The following is a 20,000-nucleotide window of genomic DNA, read 5'->3' on the forward strand; positions in this document are numbered from 1 at the left end:
TTCATCCCCACTCCTTTTGTTTTGTTTCCTTATTTATTTTTATTTTCTTCTTCACCCTTCTTTCTCCCGATCTTCTCCTTTTCCTTCTTTTCTTTCTTCTTATTCTTCTTCGTATGCCACTTCTTTTCTTTCTACACGACTAACTTACGCACTCTACTGCCAATCTTCCATGTCATTCACGCACTTTCTTCAATAACATACGATCCTGATAAGTTGAGGATACAAAATTTCCATTAACGGGATTTTCAAAGCTCGCCTGTATATATATATATATATATAAAATATATATATATAATATATATATATATATATATTTTTTATACACACAACATATTCGATCCTTCCATAGAAATTATTTATCATTCATGTTTATATAACATTCATCATTATGTTATTAACATTAATCTTGAATGAATTATAATCATTAAATATTAGGAGTGAATATATCTATCGAACATATATTATTAAAATCATTGATATTTATATTTACTCTATTTATATATATATATATATATGTATATACATATACGGTCTTTATATTATCAATTGTCATATACATAATATCAAAGATTAATCCCGTATGTTCGTAGTAACGGATTGGATATCAACGTTGCATTAGAAATCAAATACAATTATTGTTTATCCCTAAAATGAAGAATGAGTCGTACATCGAAATTTTTAATTTGAATATATAATTATTAAATAATTTCAATCGAAGAAATAACAATAAATTGAAGTGACGAAATTGAAGATATCATTTAATGAAATTGATTTATGAATTTTCAAGAAACAAAGATGACAACGACTACGACGATGACGACGATGACAATAACAATGATGGCATGAGAGGAGGAACCACAGCCGAAATCCAACAGAGTTCCTTAATACTCATACTATCCTAGTAGAAAATCTTGTACTAATTTATATTTACAATGCCATTCACGCCTCCCAATGAACCGTGACAAAATAATAAAGATCTCTCTCACATTCATACTTGAAGATATATTACGCATTCGTAATACACAAAGGGATGACTAATTTCTTTCTTTTCTTTTTTTTTTTTTCATTCTCTCCATTAAATGGTTTCTACTTCCTCTCCTTTCTCATCCTCCTTCTTCTCCTTCTTCTCTCTCTCCTCCTCGTCTTTCTCTCGGCTTTACAAGTCAACTTCGTCCCTTCATGTTTGCCTGTTCTACAGGGTACGCGAGATATCCGCTGAAAAATTGTAGAAACTTCGTCAGAACGTCGATATTATTTTTGACAAAATTACTTCGTATTCAACAATCTTCAAATATACATATATAAGAGTTATAATATATTAATTATCATTATTATGTTAGTTATCATTTATATGATCATATTTATGTTATATTTATAATTTAATTTGTAATTTTTTTTTTTTGTAATTTTTTTTTTTTTTTTTTTTTTTTTTTTTTTTATTATTTATTTAATGAAACAAGCGAATATAAAATGTTTCAATTGTAAAAGTAAACGTACGATTTTGTTAGAAAAATTAAAGGATACGCGATTGTGAGTTCCTTCAGATTCAATAACGTTATAATATCTATTAAAATTATTTTATTATATAGATATATATATATGATTCAATTCATTATTTTTCATTCTGTCATTTTTCTAATAATACAATACAAAATTGTGCATATATTTTTTACATATGTGATATCAGACCATTTGAAAAACGATTCGATCGTTACAAATGCAACTAAGAATTTTTATATATATATATATATATATATATATATATATATATGTATATATATTTTTTTTTTCTTGCAAATGATCAACCATATATCATTATTATTATTATTATTATTATTATTTTTTTATTATTATTTTTTTAATAATATATAATATATTTTTTTTATTTAAATAATATATTATTTTACATTTTTCTTTATAATGGAACTTCCAAAAAAATTCAAACACAATCATTCGATGAAGCTAACTTATCAATAAAAAAAAATTCATAACGTTTTACATTTTCAATGATCCCCAATGATACGTGAAACTTGTATTAATTTATAATTTAACCGTGTCACTCGTAATGGAACTTTCGAAGATTTCATGTTATCCTAAGAACGATGTTTACTCGATTCGTTCCCTTGAGTGGGCACGAAGACACAAATTATGTTAGTCCTTGACTACTTGAGAATAACACATGAGAATAATGAAAGGGTGCAGTGAGGCTTTGCGCTTTCCAAGCACGAACGCGTTAACCAAGCGTCACATGATCCCCTATTCTTTGAGAACGTCAAAGTAGTGAGACAGTCTTCAACCCTTTCTCTCCAATATTCATGTGCACAATGAAAACACGCGATGTATCTGTTTCTATCTTCCTTCCAAGCAACGAAAACCGGTTCTTCTTTCTTTCTTACTCTCTCTCTCTCTCTCTCTCTCTCTCTCTCTCTCTCTCTCTCTCTCTCTCTCTCTCTCTCTTTCTTTCTTTCTTTCTGTCTTTTTTTATACATCGAATCGAACGATAATTAAATAATTGAAATTTCTGATACACTTTTTTAAATTTTAACATAAACTAGATTTAATGTTGAAATTGAAAAAATAAACTTGTATCACCAATTACTCTAAGAAAAAAAAGAAAAATCTTAGGATCTCTAAAATTCATGAAAAAAATCAACGTAAAGGTTTACTTTGACAATATCCATATAATAAATAAAATAAAAAAAATATATATGTATATATGTTTTATAACTTTTTGATAATAAAAAACTTCATGAATATTGCTCGACTTCGCTTTTTTTTTTTAATATTTAAGTATAGACTGCTTCAAAAGTTCTCAGATGATTTGAAAAATTAATTACTCCGTTTTAAGACTTTTTTTTTATCATGCTTGTAATCATTTATATAATACTTATAATTAATAATGATAATCTAAGAACGTCGATTGATCAATCTTTCTTTTCGTAATTTAAAAACAATGATTAGAAAGAAACATTCGAATATGAAAAGAAATATTTATATAAAAAAATTGATTTAAAAGTCATCGTTTTTAATAGTATATCAAAAAAAAAAAATATATATATATATATATAAAACTATGTCAAAGTTTACGGTACGTCGACTTTAAACGAGTGCATACTACAAACGGCATTCTCGGAATTCAAAGCGGCCATCTGGCGCGACAGTTTTTTTCTCGACATTCCAGTCTCGAGTGTGCGACAGTGCAAGGCCATGTCGAGTTACCCCCACCATAATTTTACTCGGTGACTACTTGAGTCAAGCGTTTTTCGTACGATTTATGTACTTTAAGTAGGTCAGTGACGCGTCAAGTCAATTAAAATTTCTCTCATTACATGGATATGCCAAATAAGAACTATTAAATTTCACCTCTTTTCTTCTTCTATTTTTTGTTTATTGATCAACAATTATCCACATATCTTTATTCAACGAAACAATCGAATAGTTTTAATTTAAACAAAAAAAAAACAAGAAAAGAAAAGAAGCAAATTTATGAAAATTCTTTTCACGTTAAATTCGATTAAAAAGATATATCAAACACTCCAAAACATTCGAAACTATGAATTAACAATTTATAAAATATATTATATTTATTATATTAAAATTATTTGACATCGAATAATCGTTGATATGATTAAACTATTAAATATTACTATTAAATAGTAATAGAGAAATCTATTAATAAATTTATTAATAAAAGTTCTTTATCATTAGATACAATTCTTTCGTGAAGAACAAGTAAAAAGGGTAGAAAGATGAAGGGGGATGAATCGAGAAAGGAAGTAAAAAGACGAAGAACTTTCTCGTCGCTCATGATCTCTTGGTATCGGAAGCGCCATGCGCCTTCGCCGTTTTCCCACGAGTCCTCCCTTTGTTCTCACGCGTTTATATATCGATCTCGTTGTCGTCTCAGTATGCTTATCTCTTTCTCTCTCTCTCTCTCTCTCTCTCTCTCTCTCTCTTTCTTTTTCTATCACGTATATAATAATTAATCAAATATAAGAAGAATTAAGTACATCGAAATATTATATACGTATATACATATGTACATCATACATAGCAATATTAATTTTTAATTATTTCTAATAAATTGTGCAAATTAATATTATTAGTTATTACACTATATTATGATTTATATAAATATAATTCGATTAATAATAAATTTAAAGTTTAAGATAATTATAATATTAATCTGATATAAACGAAATTTTCTTTTCTTTTTTTCGTTTCACATCTCTATGACATTTTGTTTAACTCTTTTCGCGACTTCCATATTAAATCTTTTTTCCGCAATGTCGGAGACATCGACTTCTTACGATCGCATGAAGTCCGGCTCACCAAGAGATTCAAATTCTCGCTTTCCTGGAGTCTCTCCCACGGTGCAATCCCGTGGGAACGATTTAATTGGCCTGAGAAGAGTCTCCGCTCCTTCTCCTTCTCCATTTCCTCCTCCTCCTCCTTCTCTTCCTTCTTTTTCTTTTCCTCTTCTACTTCTCGAAGAATATCGTTGGTTGCCTTTATTATCCATCCTGGTGAACCTATCGAAGATCTTTTAACCTCTCGTGTCGAAGATCGTCGGGATTCTCGACCCCTCGAATTCGATAAACCTTCCTCGTAAAACTTGACCCTTATCTTCATTGCATGCTCGCACAACGCATCCCCCTTTCAATCGTTTCTACAATGATCACGATCTACAACAAATATTAATCGATTTTAATCATTTCTACACCATGAAATATAATCAATGATTTTAAGTAAAAAATATACACTGTTATTTTTTCATGATATTTTTAATAAATAAACTCTCCCTAAAATTATATTAATTAAGAAAGAATTATTAAATGGTCCCATTTTGTTTTTATATACAATGGAAAAATTTCATCTTCTCCTTGAAATAATAAGGAAAATAAATTCTATACAGCAATTCATATTGATTAAATAAATAACAAATTTAAATATAGAGAAACTTAATATATTATTAATATTTTAAATAATAATTATATATATATATATTTATTTATTTATTTATATATACAAGTATAAATCAAATTTGAACAATTCAAAAAAAATTTGAGATATTATAGAAAATAATTGTCCAGTCTATTACGTCCGAAATCATTTCAATCGTTGAACAAAATTTCATTTTCGTAAATTAACTTGCAATAGAGGCAAAGATACGTTCGACGTTCCTCGAATTTAATCCCTGATCGCGTATAGTATCCCGTCTCAAGATACTTTCTCACGGATTCGATCGTGCTTCTCGAGGACGTTGTTTCTCTTCCCACAGAAAGATAGAAAGAAAGAAAGAAAGAGTGAGTCGGGAACACCAGGAGGCGTGGGATAGTTCGTCCCTGGGGGCAAACGAAGCGATCTGCTTCAGTAGTAGGCGTTCAGAGTAACGAAAGAGTTTCGCGACGAATCCTCCTCCTCCTCCTCCTCCTCCTCCCTTCTTTCTCCTCCCCAACACCCTTCTCACCGTCCTCCTCCACCCTTTTTTGACGCCACGAATGACATCACTCTCTATCCTCTTAATCCACTTCCTCGTCACGTGACAATACCTCTATGTATAATAAATGTAACCCTTTGAAGTTGATTCATTCTTTTCTCGAATGAAATTAAATACGAAAAAATCTAATACGTTGAATGAATTTTTCGTTAATTTATAAAAAAAAAAAAAAAAAAAATAATAATAAATCGATAATAATAACGTAATTATATAGTGTATTTAAATAAAATTTATGTGCATATGATGACAATAGAAATATATTTGTACCAAATGACTATGTGACCATATCGCTCAGAAAGTTTTTTTATTAAAAAAAAAGGAACAAAAATGCGTAAAATTGAAAATAAAAATGACCTTTTTTTTTAGAATAAATGAAAAATAATCGATAGAGTCGATACGTTATATGAATTTTCTCATCAATTTATTAAAAAAAAAAAAAATAATTTGATAAATTGATAATTGTAATATTTGATCGTAATGACAATGAAAAGTACGTAGCCAACTATTTTCATAAAATTCTCACAAAATTCATAAATTTCTATCATAAAAATCGAACGTATGTGCGAATATTAAAAATTAAATGACATTTTCCTACAAACTTTTTGTTACTTAGGGGATAATTTTTTTCAGATTATAAAAGAAGTTCCGCGACTTGTAGTTTTATATTTTAACAAAAAAAAAAAAAAAAAAAAAAAAAAAAGAAAAGAAAAAAATTAACTGAAAAATCTGAAAGTTTAAGTCTTATAAAATATCAGCGAAAACTCCTCGATCGATTCTAAAATCAAATGCAACAATTCGAAAATCTTATAATATTTAAATTGATGATTAAACATCAATTAAAAGAGAATCATCGTAAGGATTGTTACATACACACTTTCATCGATCAATCTTACAATACTAAAATATTTTTAGAATTTATAAAAAAATCAACCAAATATATAACTAAAATTATATACTAATAATTTCTAATATAACAATTCATAGAATTTGATGATTTTTGACATTTTAAAAAAATATATCTCATATATTATTTCATAAATTCATAATGCAAAGAAGTAGATAAACCACTTTAATTCGCTCATTTCACACGTTCACATGTCTTAAACAAAAAAAAAAAAAAAAAAAAAAAAAAAATAAGAAAAAAACCTCGTCCAGTTTCAAAGAGTAAACGATATCATTCTTACGTGTCACTGTATATATGTGAATATATACAGACAAACACTTAAGTGAGTATATACATTAAGGAGATACCTTCCTACGGGATACGAACACGTTCCCAGGACATTCCCGTGTGAAACATTCTTTCTCTTTTTCCCTCTTCACCTCTTTCTCTCTTTCGCTTTCTTTGATCGTGAGAATCTTCGCGACTTCAGGGGAAACAGATTCCCAGATCGACCAGGAGACCAGACCGTTGATGCTGGTTGATGCATTCCACTGATATCTACCCCTTACGTGTTTTTCCTCTACACTTCTCTCGATCCTACGAATATATTTTCTATTTTTATGCGAGTATGAATCAACGCGAATCTTTCTTACTCTTATGTAAAACTATGGCGTCGAAATCGTAGCAATGATTAAAGAAACGTATCTAATACGAATTAATCATAATACTTTTATATATCTTAAAAATTATTCATAGATATCAATTTATATTAATAATATATTTATTTAAAGTCAAAGAAAATATATATATATATAATTATAGTAATAATTGACAAAAGTAAATTTTTCATCGTTTCTATCAGATAATATCTATCTAACAGATATACGAAATTTTAAGAAAAATGCACGATTAATTTATTTATTCATTCGTAATAACAAATAAATCCTCGTTATCGTTTATAATTATTCGAAATATTTGATCGTAATAAAATAGTTATATATATATAGGATAGGATAAAGAAAAGTTCATAAATTCTTTCTTTCTTTTTAAGGGCATAAGAGTATATATAGATTCTTTTACTAACGCGTACTCGATAGAAGCCTGTTACATGTAATAGCATTTTCAGCCCTCTGTCCAGCTTTTTCTCACGCTCGGTTCCCACACTCGTTCCCTTAGAACCATAGAGCCTTAGAGCCACCAAAATCTCGATTGTTTTCATACGTAGGAGAGAAGATCCCATGGGAAAGGAAAGATAAGCATTCAACTCGAAATTTTTACTTTCCTTTCTCGTCTTTAGAAAAAGAAAGGAAAAAAAAAAAGAAGAAAAAGAAAAAAAAAACGAAAGGAAAGAAATCATTAGCGCGAAGTAACCTAAGACCCAACATCGATTTTATGATCCTCCTTTCGAGTCACCGCCCACGCCGTTCTCTTTTTACTTTCCTTTTTTTTTCTCTTCCTTTTTTTTTCATACCGTGAGAACGTTTCTACGAGAACCGTCCTCTCGATGTTCCGTAAAGGTCCATAGTTCCAAAGATTCTTTCACGTGATTATAAAATTAATATTATCACATCGATTCAAAATATTTTCATTGCTTTAAATAAAGAAATAAATTATTTCTGCAATAGCGATTAGAAATAATCAAATCCTTTCTAATTAAATGAATTAATTTTTTAATCAATTTAAATAAATAATAAATAATAATTATTTATTATTATTTATAATATAATAGATATAATCTTGCATCTTATTGAAGCTATTAAATTTTTCCAATGATCCTTGGACATACAAAATTTATATGAAATCTTTATCCTTACTTTTCATTCATTTCCCACGATATATCTATATTATAAAAAAAAAAAAAATTAAATAAAAAATAGTACACGCAGCACACATATATAATATATTATTGTTAATATTATCGTTTATAAATATCATGAAAAATTTACATGTATATGTAAGTATATGCTGTTAAGTGTGATCCGTCATCAAACGATGTTCGAATTAAACTGATTATTTGATAAAACAAGAAGAACGACATCGAACGATATAACGGAACGACAACACGCATCCTCCTTCTCTCTCTCTCTCTCTCTCTCTCTTTGTAAACCGCTTTGGTATACGTGTGCACATTGTACATACACTTGAACGAAGAGCTGACATTGCCTGGGAATCATCGATGTTTCCCATACCCAGTGAACGACGAGGACGCGAGTGAAATACGCGACCATTTTTGGTTCCCACAGTCGAAACATTGCGAACAATTCCCAAACCTTTGGCTTAGAATTACATCGAAACTGACACATACGTAACGATTTTATTGATTAAAAAGAAATGAAATTTTCAATGATCCAAAATAATTTTTACAATGTATAGACCTCGTACGATCCATATAAGATTTTTGATTTATAATTATTTTTATAATAGATACAGGTATAACATTCATATTATTATATATTAATATATATATATTTATATAATTAATATATATATATATATACATATTTATCTAATTAAAATATATATATGTATATAGATCATATCATATGATTTATGTGAAACTTTCACTATAATAATTTTTTTCAATATACGATCAATACGTGTATAGAGATGATATAATCCAAACGAAATATTATAACAATCGCATAATTTTTATGAGACTTTCATGATTTAATGATCTATAATAAGTTATTGAATAACTTATTAAAAATAATATTTTTCGATATTTTTGTGAGAATCTAACCGCTCACGCAAAATGGTAATTACGTATACGTACCCATGGTTATCGCTTCCCTTCGTGAGCGTGAGAAAATTGGTGAAATTTTCATGCGGAACGTTGTCAACGGTAGAGACATACACGTACACATTCTTGCTCACTTACTTACCTCTGAATAATGCAAAACTCATGCGAACGGTTTGCACGTTCAGCATTCTGCGCGTACAACATTCAAATACGTCCTTCGTATTTACGATCGATGATGTGTTGGAAGAATGTTACCTTCGGTCGTAAATTATTATTAAATACGACTTGTCTCAACGTAAACAAATCCTAGAAAATGTTTTACTCTCGAACTTTACAAAATAATATTTTAACAACGACACGTAGTTTTTATTTTATGCTCCTTGAAATAGTCATTATGTTAGACGCAACCCACATAATCAGATTTACATACATATATATATATACATATATATATATATATATATATATATATATATATATATATATATATCTTTCATATGATCGATTTATTACAATTTTATATTGGCCCTTTGAGATGAGGATTTTATTAAATGAACCTACGTGATCATACCCACATGAACGAATTTACATATATTTTTCATACCATCGATTTCTTACACCTTTACATTCGCTCTTTGAAATGGCAATTTTATTACATCAACTCACGTGATCATACTGGCACGGTTAAGTTTATAAATATATATGTATATACTTATATATGTATATATATATATATATATATTCTTTTTTCATTTGATCAATTCCTTACATTTTTCAACCTTTTGAAATGACCATTTCATTAAGTGAACCAACATGACCGTAGCTACATGATCAAATTTACATATATTTTTCATTCAATTGATTTTTTATATTTCTACATTGGCTCTTTGTAATGGCCATTTTATTAAATGAACCCACGTAACTATATCCACGTGATCATACTCGCGTGATCAACTTTATATATATTTTTCATTTGATAGGTATCCTACATTGATCTTTTAAAATGGCCATTTTGTTAGATGGATCCACGTGATCATTCTTATCCACGTGATCAGATTTACAATGAACTGTATCTATCTATTTATCTTTCTCTCCTCTCCGGATTAGGCATCTTCGTCCTCAGCCATCTCCTCCTCTCCTGATCCGTTTTATACGAATACGCCACTTGTCTAAGCAACCAAACGTAGCGCGCCTTAACCTACTTTCGGGTGTTCAACACCTCCCGGTACTCCATACTTTCCTGTCAGTTTACTTATTAATTTAGATTATGTCGTGCAAGAGCTAATTGCTCCGAAACATCGAACGCCTCACTTGAATTTTAAAATCATCTAATTCCTTTGTCATCGACATTTATAAAAACGGCCAACAGAATATATACTGTCATCATTGGTAACGCCATATGTAATTGAGAGTTCAATTTATTTCATAATATCCGACTGTCCGACGGTTTTATTATTAGTAATTAAAATAACATAAGATATTTAAATTATCGGCGTGAGTAAAAAAATTCTTTATGAAAAAAAATATATGCGAAAGTGTGATAAAAAATCTTTCTTTTTAATTAAATATTGAAAGTGGTGTGTGTGTTTCTATATATACATATTGTATATGTATCTGTATATACTCATATCATATATATATATATATATATATATATATATATATATATCTATATATATAAATGTATATATAGATATATATATAAATATATATATAAATATATATATAAATATATATATAAATATATATATAGATATATATATATATAAATATATATATAAATATATATATAAATGTAAAAGGAGACCAGAAATTTAATTCGGTACCTACGCACACATCGATACTCACTGAAGAGTCAAACGGAATTCTCGTATGGTGTGACGATACATGGAAACATACATATACGTGCATACACACGCATGTACACATGCAAACAGTAGTAGCAGGAGCAGGAGCAGGAGCAGGAGTAGCAACCAACCAACAGACAGGCAGACAGACAGTAGACAAACACAGACGTACAAAACTATATTCAAACCCACGCTTTCTACCAGCCGAAATTCTCGAATCGAACCGGGTATCGTGGCATGCTCTTCTGCTCTCCTAGTAAAGTGATACAGTTTATTGGACTTCTTCGGATCGGAATGTGCCGTCAATGACATCCTTATCTCGTTTTCTCGATAGAAAGGGTAGATTGTTCGTTTGCGCGTGCCCAATTTTATATTTCCAATACGTTTTATGATACGGCACGTGCGCGCACGTGCCATTTAACAAGCATCATGGCGGACGAAACAGCAGGTTACACTATATACGTATAGGTAGTCGTTAAAAGAAATTTCAGGCCACTGAATACCGACACGTGCGCATGCGCCCGCGCACACGTGCCCAGAAGAGAAGAGACACGATCTACCAGCTGTATTTTTATACTATGCTGATAAACCGACTATGCCTGGTCGACAAGTGCCGAGTCAGAAATTTCAGATCACCGTCATATTCCCAACTAGCTGACTCTTTCTTATTCGTCTTATAGTATCGAACTCTTCTATATTATTTCCTGTTCAAAATTTCGTACTACTTGTAAATAAAAATTCTTCAATAGAGAAATATAACCTGTGTTAAAAGAATTTTTTTTTTATAAATCATATACAAAATCGTATTAAATAATATAAAATTATTTACAATTATTACGTTATCCGAATTATCCTGACAATCTATACAATTACGAACAAAGTTTATAAAATAACATATAATATTTTATATTTATTGAAAGTTGCATGTATTCTTTTTACAATTTTCTTGATAAAACGTCTAATTCTAATCGAAGGTCTATCTGTCTGTTCGTATTAATCTCGTTATAATTTTCTTTTAACAATGAAAACGACGATAATCTATTTTATGTGTATTACCTTTGTACCATGTATAAATCTGAAACATAAAAAGGACAATAGAGTAACATTTTCAATTAAAAATTCATAAAATAAAATAACAAATATTCAAAAAAAAAGAAAAAAAAAAAAAAGGAACAAGTAAAATACGTATATATATTCTATCTACAAATAAAAGACGAAGTTGTAAAATATTCAAGAAGGTTAAACTAAGCGAGCATCCTGTCTCATGCCTTCGAGCATAAAATAAATCCGATTGGTTGGTTGACCGAAGGCCAACAACAACGAGCGTAGCGTAGCCTAAAACGACATCAACTCGTATGCCTTCTATTTTCTCCTGCAAGCCTGGTAGCCTTGTCAGCCGGTCCCATTTTTTCTCGCTTCGCCGAAAATTATTATCCTCTCGGGGAATTCAATGGCAATTCATACTTATACTTACTTCTCTCTTATTTATTTCTCCTTATCCTCCTCCTCATTCTCTTTATTCTCTAATTCCACCTTTTCTCTTTCCTCCTCCTTCTTCTTCTTCTTCTTCATTTTCCTTTATTCCTCTTCCCTCCTCTCTCTCTCTCTCTCTCTCTCTCTCTTCTTCTTCTTCTTCTTCTTTTTCTTCTTTACCAAAAATATACCACGTCAAATTGTTGCTTTCCTATTACCCCGTGGCATTTAACTCGCCCATGGCATGTCACCGTTGCCTGTTTGTCCGAACCTACCCGTTTTTATGCGCTTCGTTATATTTGTGTATATATATAAAACACATGACACACATATATATGTACATACAACGTGTAGATATATATATATATATATATATACACATATATATATATATATATACTCTTCTTCTTCGGACCCAGAACGACAGCCAGCTCGTTCCTAGTCGCCTAATCGAAAAATAGCCTCATTATCGATCTTTCTCGATCGAGAGATCTCCCTGTATATATCGATCCTGATCGAACGATCTAACGAGTTCACTTCGAGTCACTCGATCTCCATCTGGTATCTTGTATTTTAACAGTAAACAATAACGAACGTGACTTTTTTTTCCCCTCTTTCAGATTTTCTTTATCTTCTTTTTTACATCTTGCGATAAGATTATAAACATGCAAGGTAATAATTACATTAAAAATATTTCTAATAACATTCTTCATGAATAGTTTGATGAACCAACAAGTAATGTAGATCTCTTGTTATATCGAGTACGAAAGGGTCGAATCAGGAGAAAGAGAAAGAGAAAGAGAAAGAGAAAGAGTGAACGAGAGGGAGAGCGAGAGGGAGAGCGAGAGGGAGAGGGAGAGGGAGAGGGAGAGACAGCCCTAAGTAATTCCTTACCCTTTATACCCGCCTGTTCACAAAACCAACCAAATTTAGACCTTACAAAGGGCTAAGGGCTCCTTCGGGTCATTACATGCATAGGACGAAGGAAGAGAAACAAGTACTTAACCTATAACATCGTATATACATACGTACATGCGAGGACAAGGGCCAAATCGACTGGTCAATAAAGAGACTCGCATCACATCCAGCTCTTCATGCTCGCCTAATCAACGGTCAAACGAATAATTTGTAGAGTACTACAGCGAACCACCACTTGTTAAATCAATGATATTCCCTTTCTATGTGATCGGACTGTCCATGGTTACTATCGATAAAAGAAGGGGAAAAAAAAAAAGAAAAAAAAGAAAAAAAAATCCAGAAATCATGTTTCATCCATAAAGATGTCATCGCAACAACTATAGCCTTACTTTCTTTTATCCCTTACAGGCTATCAGCACTCAGTATTCAATAGCCAATCGACCATACAAGTAGGTGGCAGATGGAATCGAAGCAAGGGAAGGGTCGAAAGACCATTTTTAGGAGTAATCGCTGGCCTTGTCGTCAATGGTGCAAGAATCTTGGAATTGGCTGCTGCCAAGGACAGTCGAGTTACTACAAGAGGAGACGTTCAACTTTTACCAGCTGGAAGTCTTCTTGATAGGGCTGCTCCATTGCAACGCATGCAGCAGGTAAATTAATCGATACACTCGATATACTTTTTATATCTGACAATGAGCATCAATTTTTCGATGATTTATATAGACATATACATATATATACACATACATATATATATATATGAGCGTCAATTTTTCGATGATTTATATAGACATACATATATATATATATGAGCGTCAATTTTTCGATGATTTATATAGACATATACATATATATACACACATATATATATATATATATATATATGCTTTTTGTATCTGAGCGTTCATTCTTCATGGGCGTATATGTGTATGTATGTATGTATGTATGTATACATATAATATGTACGTCGTTCGAAATGAAAATGTTAATAACAAAATTCACAAAAATATCTCTATACCATTTATATTTAGTTTCACAAAATGTATTTGTGAATTTTTCCGTATCTTAGACTCCAGCATCCGGCTTCCCAGGGGTGATGGACGATCTAATCTTCTCCGGTGCCGGAAGTGGATGTGCTGGCGACGACGAAGACGAAGAATGCACTCCCATTTACGAGCCTGGTTCCGGTAAGTGTAAGTAAACATTTCATCGTGGGTGTAAGTAATTTCCTTCATCTCTCTCTGTCTCTCTCTCTTACTCTCTTTTCTATTCTATCCGTCCGGGGTCGATGTACTGTTGGTAGTTCGCCCGCCCAACGCCAGATGGCATTATTACATCTCGTCGTATCTTTAATTTAACAATAAAATTGTTTATATGTATCGATGTTGCTCGAAAATTTATGAAATATCATCGATTTGACGATATGACTTTTATTTGGATGATAATTATTATATCTTTTTGTATTTTTAATGCATGTTTTTGTAAATTAATCAGTAACAGCTCTCTCGCAAGTACTCGTGCAATGGCCGATTACTATATAAACTCGTGGTTAAAGTTAACCATTTGTGTAGTATGAAAGGAGAGACGTTTAGCACTCCCCTAGACAAGGATGGAACACATATAAATTGGTAAGGCACTGTCGCCTACGGCGGCTCTTACCATATTTTTTTTTTTATTTCTTTTTCTCGTACAATGAATTATGCATATGGACATATAAGGAATAATATATAATGGTCATGTGTAAATAACGAATAAACATTCTAAAATTTAAATATTAACGCGTTTATTGACGAAGTAATATTAATATCTATAAATTATTAGTATTAAGTATAGATATTAATATTAATATTACTTATATAAGTACATAAATAATATTAATATCTATAAGATATTAAATAAAAATTTATCTAATATGATATTAATTATTTTATTAGACTTTTTTAAATAAAAGATACGAGATAATTTATTGTTATAATTTTTATATATTATACTTTATCCTTGCTAGATAATAAAGTTTCATAAATTTGTAAATGTCATAAAAAAAAAAAAGAAAATCTTATGAACGTTTTAATCAAAATCTTTAAAATTTTGCGTGCCGATCAACGACGATCTACGCGATACTGAACGTATTAATAAATTAATAATTTTTCATTTATTTATCATTTGCATGACGTAAAAACTTTTTTTCTCACTTTCTTCTTGATTTTTTTGAATATTAAAAATTCTTTGTCCTCAAATATAAAACAGGAATGAATGTTATTTAATCTGCACGTTATTTAGCTAAAAATATTCTCTCGAACCGACCAGAAAAAGCTAATAAAATTCAATATATTCGCTTTGATAAAATTTCCGGCTCACGGTATAGATAATGAAAAAAATAATATATATATATATATTTATATATATATATATATATATATATATATATATATGTATTATATGAAAGCTATATACATTCTACGTCGGTCCATAATATAAATATTTAAATAACCCTTCGAAGTATTTTTAATAATATAGTTGTTGACGATATTTCCATAATACATCATAAGCGAACAATGAAAAAATATTCTCTCATATATTTTTATATTTGAAATATTTCGTACGTGTCTCTTTAGATTCGTTGGCAACAGTCCATGATTAGTTCAACAGACTACGGATCGATACCTATGACCGCTTTCGATCTCGTCTCGAATGGGCAAAGTTCCAAGCTAAGAATGAACCTAACATTAACACTCACATAATGACAATTTACGTCGTTCTACTTTTTCATCTCAATTTTTCATTTCCACATAACAAAGATTTGCGAATATTCAAAAAACAAAGTATACACACACACATACATACATCCATATATATATATATATATATATATATATATATATATATATATATAGATCAATAAAAATTATTAAAAAAAAAGAAGAAAATATAGAAATATTTTATAAAAATAATATAACTTTTTTTTATAAACTATTATGTGTGTGTGTATGTATGTATGTGTATAATAGAGAATAATACAATTCTCATATAACAATTATCCATTTAAATGTAAATATCCTTGCATATTTTCTCATGGAAGATTAAAAAAGTATTATTACACAAATACAAGATGTAATACACCTTTGCGTTTTTTTATTTATTTATTCTTTTTTTTTTATTTTTTTAATTGAATCTGTCAGCATCTGTTTCAAATGTAAACGCATGTCTACAATATTTTCATATGCATGTTTCATGTTCCAAAATATACGTATATCTAACTACACGTAAAATTTGGAGAAACAAGTAGACATTCACATGTCACGGATTGTAAGTTGTCGTCAACATTATGGAAATGCGAGGACATTTCTCATTAACGCTATCGTGCGTTTAAACGTCAACATCAGAGAATACGTTCGGTATTGTCGTCACGTCCATAGTTAATTTTCACGTCATATTATGCTCGTATTCGTGTCCGAAACGGAATGATCTAGGAAACCGCGGATGCATGACACGGATACGTGTCATTTTCACGCGCACAAACAAACAATTCTTATTAAACATTTTCCATCTTCAAGATAAAACTAATAATGAGATATATAGAATATTAATAGTTATAATTTTTACAGATGATTTGATAACGCCGGTCTACGTGGCACCTACAAGGCTACCAACAACTTTGAGACCAAAACATACCGAAAATATTCAAGAACGACCGTCGTGCGATGACGAAGAAGAAGATTGCGAGGAAGGTTCGGGAGAACCTGGAACAACTGAGGAAATAGTCGTCACATCTTCTACCGGTCCGTGTTCTCCAAAGAAATTAAAAAAATATTCTTGTTTTATTTTCCATCTCCCACGCCAATGCTTATCGATCCTTCCGTCTACTCATTTACTTTCCGACTACGCATTCTACGTTTTATTCGCGAGTAAAGTATTTCCATATCCTTACGAGTAGTAAATATTATTTATATTTTTTTTTTCTTATCTTTCAATTATATATAGATACATAGAATGAAACTGTAAAGAGAAACTTTGATCAATATATATATATATATATAACAAATTCACATATCTATATCGAAATAATATTTTTCAAAATTTCTTTCTACACATACATATGCTAAATAAGATATTTAATATTATATTAATCTTCTATAATATCATATAATTTTGAAGTTACACTCATAATATATGTGCATATATATTATGAGTGTATCTTATTTAATTTATTCATTAAAAACTTAATTATCATTTTATATCTAAAAAAGCTAATGTATGCTATATCTTATATAAATATATTTATATTGTTATAAGTTATATTGCAAATTTAACATTACATTATTTTTATTCAAACGCAAATAAAAATTAAGTTATAGACGTTTTGAACTTACGTACAAAAATTATTCCCGTTTCGTTTGTTCGTGCCATTACATAAATGATTAGTCAAATCATGTTGAATTTCTAATATTAGAATATTAAGGTTAAGGATAAGATAAGCGAATGATCGATCAGAGCTTCTGAAAGAGAAAATACTCTCGTATGGAAATACTTCTACTTGGTGACGCTCGTTCTCTCTCTCTCTCTCTCTCTCTCTCTCTCTCTCTCTCTCTCAGTTTGCATATCCCTAAGCCGTATGCGGTGAAAGCTCCGCCAATCCGGTCGCCACAAGCTTGGTTGACCGTCGCAAGCACAGTGGAGCAGCCCCTTCGATAAGAGAGACACCGAAGGGCTACTTCTTTCAGTCTTCATCGTCTACATCGTTGCGCGATATCCTCGGGCTTCCTCTTTGACTTCTAAAGAGATATATAGACATGCACATACACATGCACACATCCTTACAATATACATATACAAACTCACGCATTCTTTTTCTCTCTTTAATTGAAAATGATCGTGAGTGATCAGTGAGTGATCAGCTCGAGGGCATTGAACAAATTAGACAAAAAAGAAAAAAAAAGAAAAGAGAGAAAACCTAATGGTCTCGTTTTAATCCCCTTCTTTCTCTTTTCTCGCCGACAGCAGACACGAGCAGCCCAGTAACATATACGACGTCGCGAGAGTACTCGACAAGTCACAGCAGCACTCAGCACAGCCCAACGATATCGTCGTCATCTTTATCGTCATCGACGTCGACGCGGGAATTCGTCACAGTTTCTGTGCAATACAATGCTTCAACGATCGACACAGAAACCAGCCATAGCAGGTAAGTGTTGATCATGAAATGTAAAAAAAAAAAAGAGGAAAAAAAATAAAGAGAAGAAAGGTCGATTATTTTTAAATCAGAATAAAACGATTTACGTATATACGAGGATACCGATACTGATAGGTATTTTTGTAAAGACATACAGTCCATTTTTAATATACTATATTATGTATATATCCTATATACATAATATATCTAATTTCCTGCATACAAAAAAGGTACAGTCCAAAAAAAAAATTGTTTATCAAACAGATGAAGTGTACTTTTAATCAATCGATCAAATCAAATCAATTAATGTCTCGTTGATATAAAAAATCATCTAACTAATCTAAACAAACATTTACATATATATGCATATATGTATTAATATATATATATATATATATTTTTTTTTTTTTTCCTTTTTTCCAAATACGCAGTAGTAGCGTTGTGACGCACCGATCGACGACTGTGACAACCCAAACGAGCACTACAGAGATGACAGACCCACCCCCACCACCTCCACCGCCAATTTATCCACCGATGCCAACCCCACCGAAAAACAGTAACAAGAACAAGAGGATAACATCCGAAACTGCAGAAAATGTGGCACTGATAATTGGTATTATAGCGGGTGCGCTCATCGCAATAGTACTGATCATCCTGATAATCTTAAAGTTTAAGAATCGACCAGAAACCAGTTGCACGGTCGACGAGACTAGAAGATTCTGTCAGGATCCGAACGCAGCTCTCCTTGGAGCTACTGGCTCTGGACAGCCGTTTAACGGTGCTCTTAAAAATGGCGCGAACGGCACAAATAAAAAACGAGAACTCATAGACATCAAGGAGTGGTACGTGTAGGCTTAGCCAATTAAAAACGTGCATCTTTCGAACTGGACTGATAGTAGGAGAGAAAATGAGAAAAATAAAGAAAGATATAAAGAGGGAGACAGAAATAGAGAGAAGTAAAGAAAGGGAGAGAAAGAGAGAGAGAGAGAGAAAGAGAGAGAAAGTATCTATCTTCCTCGTCTTACGCCCGAACACCGCACAAAAGCAAAATCGTTTTATCGTACCAGAAAGCGACGGTGGGTGGGACGTAGAAGAGAAAACCGCGAAACATCGCATCTATGTATTCGCGGTAGCGAGTTTCGATACTTTTTCGATACAACCGAGATCGTCAGAATTCGTGTGTGCCCTTTACAAATCGCGCCACGATCTCGCGATCCTAACGCATAGGTAGTTAAGTTTTCTCGAAAGAAAGACCTTTCGTTTATTGTTAAACGTAGTTTTGAGAGATTAAACGATATACATTTGCGGCGTGCTATTCAAAGACAGTCGTAAACTTAGGCAATGACGAAAGTATCATATACGAATGATAGAGAGTGATGGTAATGATGATGGCAATGATAATGATGATGATGATGGTGGTGATGATGATGATGATGATGATGATGATGATCCTACATAGCGATTAAAAC

General features: G+C 31.0%; 2 protein-coding genes, 1 long non-coding RNA gene and 1 other non-coding gene across 21 annotated transcripts in view; 2 read left to right on the forward strand and 2 right to left on the reverse strand.

Moving 5' to 3' along the window:
* Positions 1-20,000, forward strand: part of LOC124951551 (neurexin-3b) — a 258,641-nt gene that overhangs the window by 236,654 nt on the left and 1,987 nt on the right. For 10 of the 17 annotated variants that reach the window (XM_047500099.1, XM_047500101.1, XM_047500110.1 and 7 more), the window contains 5 exons: positions 13,770-14,011; positions 14,431-14,554; positions 16,967-17,140; positions 18,360-18,543; positions 18,963-20,000. The exon at positions 18,963-20,000 is cut by the window's right edge and continues 1,987 nt beyond it. In XM_047500099.1, coding sequence (XP_047356055.1) covers positions 13,770-14,011; positions 14,431-14,554; positions 16,967-17,140; positions 18,360-18,543; positions 18,963-19,383 — 1,145 coding nt within the window. In that variant the 3' untranslated portion in view covers positions 19,384-20,000. Of the gene's footprint in view, positions 1-787; positions 1,278-13,769; positions 14,012-14,430; positions 14,555-14,855; positions 14,990-16,966; positions 17,141-18,359; positions 18,544-18,962 lie in introns of those variants that run through there. The other 7 variants (XM_047500100.1, XM_047500108.1, XM_047500115.1 and 4 more) reach the window with 5 other exon arrangements.
* Positions 10,928-14,367, reverse strand: LOC124951560. The gene is made up of 3 exons (XR_007101638.1): positions 13,751-14,367; positions 13,476-13,647; positions 10,928-12,045 (listed from the first exon to the last, which is right to left on the reverse strand). It is a non-coding gene; the product is annotated as an uncharacterized LOC124951560 (long non-coding RNA).
* Positions 14,400-20,000, reverse strand: part of LOC124951552 (early endosome antigen 1-like) — a 33,991-nt gene continuing 28,390 nt past the window's right edge. Inside the window, exon 16 of one of the 2 annotated variants that reach the window (XM_047500124.1) lies at positions 14,400-14,708. In XM_047500124.1, coding sequence (XP_047356080.1) covers positions 14,628-14,708 — 81 coding nt within the window. In that variant the 3' untranslated portion in view covers positions 14,400-14,627. The remainder of the gene's footprint in view (positions 14,709-20,000) is intronic. The other variant, XR_007101633.1, reaches the window with a different exon arrangement.
* LOC124951943 lies at positions 14,927-15,032 on the forward strand. Its single transcript, XR_007101771.1, has one exon. It is a non-coding gene; the product is annotated as a U6atac minor spliceosomal RNA (small nuclear RNA).

The sequence above is a fragment of the Vespa velutina genome, chromosome 9 (assembly GCF_912470025.1).
Source record: "Vespa velutina chromosome 9, iVesVel2.1, whole genome shotgun sequence".
Taxonomy (NCBI): Eukaryota; Metazoa; Arthropoda; class Insecta; order Hymenoptera; family Vespidae; genus Vespa; species Vespa velutina.